The 6723-nt window shown below is 56.7% G+C and overlaps 1 protein-coding gene across 2 annotated transcripts in view; it reads left to right on the top strand.

The window, feature by feature from the left end:
- Positions 1-4435, top strand: part of POFUT2 (protein O-fucosyltransferase 2) — a 21359-nt gene extending 16924 nt beyond the window's left edge. For both annotated transcript variants that reach the window (XM_037742011.1, XM_017538532.2), the window contains 3 exons: positions 782-962; positions 1197-1320; positions 3633-4435. In XM_037742011.1, coding sequence (XP_037597939.1) covers positions 782-962; positions 1197-1320; positions 3633-3786 — 459 coding nt within the window. In that variant the 3' untranslated portion in view covers positions 3787-4435. The remainder of the gene's footprint in view (positions 1-781; positions 963-1196; positions 1321-3632) is intronic.
- The last annotated feature ends 2288 nt before the right edge of the window (positions 4436-6723 follow it).

Genomic DNA, 6723 nt, shown 5'->3' on the forward strand with positions numbered 1-6723 from the left:
GAGAGCTCGTCCGTAGTGACTGTTTTTGATCTTCTGGATCTGGCCACTCAGCAGAATTACGAGGATTTGGGCTGGTACTGGGGAGTACCTGCAGAGAGTCCTGTGATGCGATCTGTCTTCGGGTCTCCCAGCCGTGGATACAGCACCTGCTGTGATGGAGGTGGCAGGGGAGTGAAGTGGACTCTAGGGGGTCCTTGGTTGTAGTGTTTTTAGTGCACTGGTATTCTCAAACGCAGGTATGCTACAGTGAAGTTGTCACATGGACAGACCTGGGCCCTCTGGTCAGCCAGGATGTTGCAGGTGGTGGATTTAGCTGCTGTTTTCTCCTTCCTTGGAGCGGGGTTGTTGTATTAAGATTTTCTGTAATGGCTTGCGTTGGTGGCGCTTTCAGGAGAGCAGCAGAGTGCTTTGGTTCTCCGGGAGTTTGCAGCTGTGAGCTGCTTCATCTGCAGGGTCCATGAATTATTTTGGCCTCTGGCACATTTCTGTGGTTGTTCTTGGAGCAGAAGTTCACAGCGTGAGTCACCACGTGCTGTTCTCCTTTTAAATGCTTTTATTTACTTCAGAAAAAAGGATCTGTGATAATTAATACTGCTTCTTAAAAAGATATCTGGTTGCCCCCGAGATTCCACCTCAATCCCTTAGACAGCCCTGGAGACCACCCGTGGAAGGCCACCATGTGGAAGCGGCCGTCCCTCTGCGTCTCAGGTTTCATCGGGTGCCCATGATGAGCCCCGAGTCCGCCTGTCAGTTTCTGCATTTCCATGTGGTTCTTTGCTAGGTCACGCTGGGCTCGGCGCTAGGGGGCCCCTACCTGGGAGTCCACCTGAGAAGAAAAGATTTTATCTGGGGTCACAGAGAGGATGTGCCCAGTCTAGAAGGGGCCGTGAGGAAGATCCGCAGCCTCATGAAGACTCAGCGGCTGGACAAGGTGTTTGTGGCCACAGATGCTGTCAGGAGGGGTATGGAGCTTTAATGCCTTTCGTGTCTTTTGATTCCTGGTTCGGTTCTGGGTAGAGCTAGGCCTACATGATCTTCAGCTGAGATTCCTGGGAGGGTGAAGCTGAATGTGTGTCTGCACCTTTTGAGCCACTTCATAACGAATTAACAAGAGGCCAAGTCTTTCCGCTAAAGGGAGACCTATCTGTGCTTACTGGCGGATCCCAGTTCAAAGGGTCTCTCCTTCTACTTTGCAGAATATGAAGAGCTAAAAAAGCTGTTACCTGAGATGGTGAGGTTTGAACCCACGTGGGAGGAGCTGGAGCTCTACAAGGATGGAGGCATCGCGATCATTGACCAGTGGATCTGCTCACATGCCAGGTGACTGCCCGCTTCGCACTGTCAGCCAGGAGGGCATCTCGGACTTTCAAAAGGGATGGGCCTGTGTGTACACAGTGGTCATTGCCGTATTGTTTGCCTCCTCGCCTGCGGCTCCTGGAACGCCTGACTCCGTGTTTCCTGGGCTGAAGTTCACTATTCATCTCCCTCCATTAGTTCTCACGCACAGACTTCCTCCGTAGCAGGCTGTCGGCATCGCTTCGTCTCAGAGCCTCGTCGTCTTGGCTCTTGTTTTCCCATCATTCCCAGCTTCTGCTCCTGTCTGCCCCCTACCTGGGAGTTGCCTGGGCCCTGGGCTTGGGCGCATCCTTGGTGCTGTGTGTGTTGAAGGGCGTCCACGAGTGTCCTCAAGGCTGGAAGCGCAGGCCCTCCCGCGATCATTCTCATGGGGTTGCTGCGGGAGGGGGCCTGGGCCTCTTCCTCCATAGGCCTGTCTGCCGGTCCACACAGGAGACCAAGGTTGGGATTACGATGGAACATTTCGAGTGAAATGGAAAACAAAAGGGGAGGAAACGATTCTCCCTGCGGTCACAGAGCTTTCCGATGCCTGTGGTCCTATGCGTGTGCATGGTCTGTGTGGATTCACCTCCCTCTCCCCGTGCGTGTGCGTGGTCTGTGTGGGTTCTCCTCCCTCTCTCCTGTGCATGTGTGTGGTCTGTGTGGGTACTCCTCCCTCTCCCCTGTGCGTGTGTGTGGTCTGTGTGTATGCGTGGTCTGTGAGGGTTCTCCCTCTCCCCTGTGCATGTGCGTGGTCTGTGCGTATGCGTGGTCTGTGTGGGTTCTCCTCCCTCTCCCCTGTGCGTGTGCGTGGTCTGTGTGGGTTCTCCTCTCTCTCCCCTGTGCCTGTGCGTGGTCTGTGTGGGTTCTCCTCCCTCTCTCCTGTGCCTGTGCGTGGTCTGTGTGGGTTCTCCTCCCTCTCTCCTGTGCGTGTGCGTGGTCTGTGCGTGTGTGTGGTCTGTGTGGGTTCTCCTGCCTCTCCCCTGTGCGTGTGTGTGGTCTGTGTGGGTTCTCCTGCCTCTCCCCTGTGCGTGTGCGTGGTCTGTGTGGGTTCTCCTGCCTCCTGTGTCAGTGCCTCTCCACACGTCTGGTGTTGCCTGTTGTGTTCTGGGTGTTGCGTGTGAGACCCACAGTGGCTCTGGGTGATTCTGTCTGCGGCGGAGTCAGATCCTTTCCGTGTTAAGCAGACCAGATGCCGTGCTGACTTCTGTGGTCCTGGTGGAGGTGTGCAGGAGCTGGTCGTGAGCTGGCCCGAGTCTCCAGTGTGGCCTTGGGATTCTGACTGTGAGCTTGGCCCTGCTGTCTCCTCAGCCCAGGAGGTCTGCTGTGGGGAGGTGTCACACCAGGCTCTCAGCCCCCTCCCCTCAGTTGCAGGAGGTGTGTGCCCGCTGACTTTGAGCTTCTCCGCCTCCGGACCGGCGCCGCCCACTCTGGCAGCCCCTCTGCATGGGGTGGTGAGGTCTCCCCACCAGCGCGGCACCCCACGCAGCAGCAGCCAGGTCTGTGCAGCCTCCTGGCCTGTGGCTCCGTGTACAGCGCTGTGCACATCATGTTTGCTGTGGAAACATCTCTGAGGATTGCTTGTTGATAAAGTGCTGCTGGAGAGGGGATTGAGAGGAATGGGCAGGCTGCTGACCCAGAGGTCAAGAGGACCCCTGGAGAAGGGTGTCCCCACCAGCTCATGCAGCCTGTACGTGGAGGGGCCTGGACCTCCGTGATTTCTGCTGTGTCTCAGCATAAGGACCCCTGTGCCTTGGCTATACAGTGTCTTGATTAGTGGGAATCTCTAGGAGACATTCGACCTGCACCGTGCGGGCCTGGCATTTGGTGACGAGGATGGCTCCCAGGGGGCGTGTGGCAGGACAAGAGCGTGGCGGCCGCCGACCATGAGGGCAGCAGGGGAGGGGGCTGCAGCACCAGGAAGAGCCCCTCAGAGCGCAGATGTTGAGGCCACCTGAGCGAGGTGTGCCAGCACAGCGGCGGCCGGCTGACGTGTGCGGTTCCTGGGGGGGGGGGGGGGCGGCCGCCCGGGGGGGGGGGGGGGGGGGGGGGGGGGGGGGGGGGGGGGGGGGGGGGGGGGGGGGGGGGGGGGGGGGGGGGGGGGGGGGCGGCCGGCCGTCGTGTGCGGTTCCTATGGCGGGCGGCCGGCTGGCGTGTGTGTTGCTGGGTTGGGGGGTGGGCAGCTGGCCCATGCGGTCGCTTGGGTGTGGCCATGTTGGTTCCGTGGAACCCACTCATGTTGCTCACCTGCTTCTCTCAATTCTGTGTAACTCGGGAACCTCTGTGATCCTTTGCAGGTTTTTTATCGGGACCTCAGTCTCAACATTTTCTTTCCGGATTCATGAGGAAAGAGAAATCCTGGGGTTGGACCCCAGGACAACGTACAACAGATTCTGCGGAGACCAAGAGAAGGCGTGTGAGCAGCCCACGCACTGGAAGATCACCTACTGAGACAGCGCCGCTCCTGGCCCAGCTGACGCGGGTGGGCGCACGCTCTGCCATCGTGGAGTCAGCCTCTACTGCCCAGCCAGGCCCAGCGGAGGCCCCACCCTTGGGGTATGACGCATCTAGAGTCGCGTTTTGTCCCCGGCGTTCCTGGCCACCGTCGGCTTATGAAGAGGCTCCGCTGCCTTCAGGGCGGTGGTTGTGTTTGCAGGCGGTGTCTGAACCCACAGCTCAGTTGTGTGTCCAGAAGCAGGGAGTGTGTCAGACTCCAGCTCGGGGCCTTTCCAGCCGCCTTTCATGGCTTCATATTTTAAGTGAGTTGAGCTGCCTCCATTGGGTGGACGTGGGGCTGACGTTTCCCTGGGAGCCGGTGCAAGGAACAGCGTCATTTTAAATTCTGTGGGAGCAGCCGGGGCCTTACGAACCTCCTGTGCCCTCTATGCAGCAGGAGGCTGCCTGCGAGTGTGTTTTCTCCCAGGATGCGTGAAAGGCAGACCTGGTGCTGCACAGGGAGCGGCCTGAGGCCTCAGGGAGCCCCATGGAGTGATGACAGTTCAGGCCCCACTGTTGGCACGTCAGCGTGCTGGGAAGTTCTTCAGTGATGCCTTGGGGCAGACACTCAATGGATTGTCTGTAGGAAATTATGGCTCTGCCCTCCTCACACCAGGGCTGGCTGGCTGCCCGTCCTCACCCAGCCACCCACCCTCGCCCTGACTGGCAGATGCATGTGGGCCCTCCGGACTCTTGAGAACTGGAAATGAGGAAGGACGGTCACACCGACTCCAAAAGGCTGTCTAGGATGAGCTGCCTTATCAGGGAGCTTGTTGTACCCATTTTACAGAAATCATTTTTAGGTCTTTATGCTACAACCACAAGGGGCACCTGCAAAAAGGGCAGTGCTGGACACAGAATGGAGGGAGGAGCAGCAGTGCCTCGGGGGTCCTCAGGGTCAGGGGGCCCCCCCCCACACCCCTTTGGCCCATTGCTCTTTGCGACCTTCCCTCCATGGTGTTGTGTGACCCTCCATCACGCTAGTGGGGCCTGAGCCTGCCACTTTCCACATCTGCTAGAGGAACAGTGACACAGATGTGTGTGACAGGGAGGACAGTGAGTGAGGAGGGACAGACGGCTCTTTTCTTCGGAGCCTGGCTAGTCTAGGACATCACCTTGCTGTGTCTTCTCAAGCTTTTAACATTGACCCTGAACTTGTGGCAGGGTTCTGTGGTGTTACTCAGAGCTGTGCAGGGTCAGTGGTGACATATTTATTCTTTTTCCATTTGTTCTAAAAACAGTGCCTTTTTCATCAGTTGAATTATCTCCAGGCTGAGAGCTGTATAAACCAGTTTGGACTGACCACGTACCTTCCTTTTTAAGAAAAATAAACTGCTTTATGGTAGTTGGTAGCTGTGGAGTGTAGACTCTTTTCCTGCCACCCAGCGGAAAATGGAAGAATCCTTTCAGATGTCCCAGAACGCAGATGGCGACCAGGCGTGGGGGAGCAGGGTAGGGGCGCTCCTGCTGGCCTGAGTGCTGCAGCATCTACGTCAGGACACTCCTTCTGCCAGAACCCCTGGGCCCCCAGTGTGGTCGGGGTCTGCTCAAGGCGCCCTGCAAGACTCGTCGCCACGGACAGCAGCCAGCCCTCTGTTCATTAGCCTGCGGGAGGCCTCTTTAGGGAGGGAATCCCACAGTTGTAAAACATTTGAAAACTTCCAGCGTTTTAGGCACATAGGAGATGGCTGTATGGCCTTTGTGGTGGGAAAACACCAGCCAGTGAGAAGATTGTGTGCTAGGCGCCGGTGAATGCTGCATGCCTAGAGTGGAGAAAGCAGCCTGGAGGAGGGGGGAGGTTGGGAGGGACTTGGGAAGGGGAGGGGCTGGAGCATGCAACACCAGGAACTGAGTGCAGAGGCCCGGGGCGCACACTGCCAAGGCAGAGAGAAGCTGGTGTGACAGATGGAGCCGCTGGGCCAGGGGTGTATTGGGAGGTGTGTGGGCAGGAGGTCCACTGTGGGTCCCGAGCAGGGCATGCTGTGGCCACTGTGCAGAGAACAGCTTGGAAGCCAGAGGCTGGTGAGGAGGCCCTTGCTGTGTCAGACAGTGGTCATGAATGTTGAAAGAAAACCTTAGTCTGGATGCAAGTGCTGTAATCCCAGCACTTTGGGAGGCAGAGGCAGTCAGATTACTTTGGGTCAGGAGTTTGAGACCAGCCCAGCCACATGGTGAAACCTCATCTCTACTTAAAAAAATACAGAAATTAGCCTAGCGGGCTTGGTGGTACACGTCTAATCCCAGCTACTCGGGAGGCTGAGGCAGGACAATCACTTGAACCTGGGAGGCAGAGGATGCCGTGAGCTGATTGTGCCACTGCATTCCAGCCTGGGCAACAGTGTGAGACTCTGTCTCAAAAAAACTTTTTAAAAATTTCAGGGTTTATTTGAACAAAGAACAGTTCATGAATTGGGCAGCACTCAGAACCTGGAGAGATTCAGTGAGCTCTACTCAGAGACATGAGCAGGCAGCACTTACAGACAGAACATGGTCGTGAGGCAAGGAACAGCCTGATTGGCTACAGCTGGTCGCCTGCTCCATGTGGGTGTGGTCTGTTCCACTGGCAGCTTGCGATTGGCTGAGACTCAGCTACTTGTTACAAGAACAGATTCATTAGGTTGAGTTTGTTTGCATGCTTAGTTAGGTTGCAGTTCACTAGGTAGAAATTCAAAGAATGGGGGCAGCTTTAGGCCAAATTTAATTTAACTAGAGGCCCAGAGTGCCAGCAGTATCTCTGGAAGGAGTTGCTGGGTCTGAACATCAGGAAGTTGGGGCTGGGAGTCCAGGTGGACTCCAAGGGGTTGTCTTAGCTGCTGTAGGGATGATGGAACCCACTCCCTTTTTTTTTTTTTTTTTTTGGAGACAGAGTTTCACTCTTGCTACCCAGGCTGG

This window comes from Cebus imitator, unplaced genomic scaffold, assembly GCF_001604975.1.
Source record: "Cebus imitator isolate Cc_AM_T3 unplaced genomic scaffold, Cebus_imitator-1.0 Scaffold112, whole genome shotgun sequence".
Lineage (NCBI taxonomy): Eukaryota > Metazoa > Chordata > Mammalia > Primates > Cebidae > Cebus > Cebus imitator.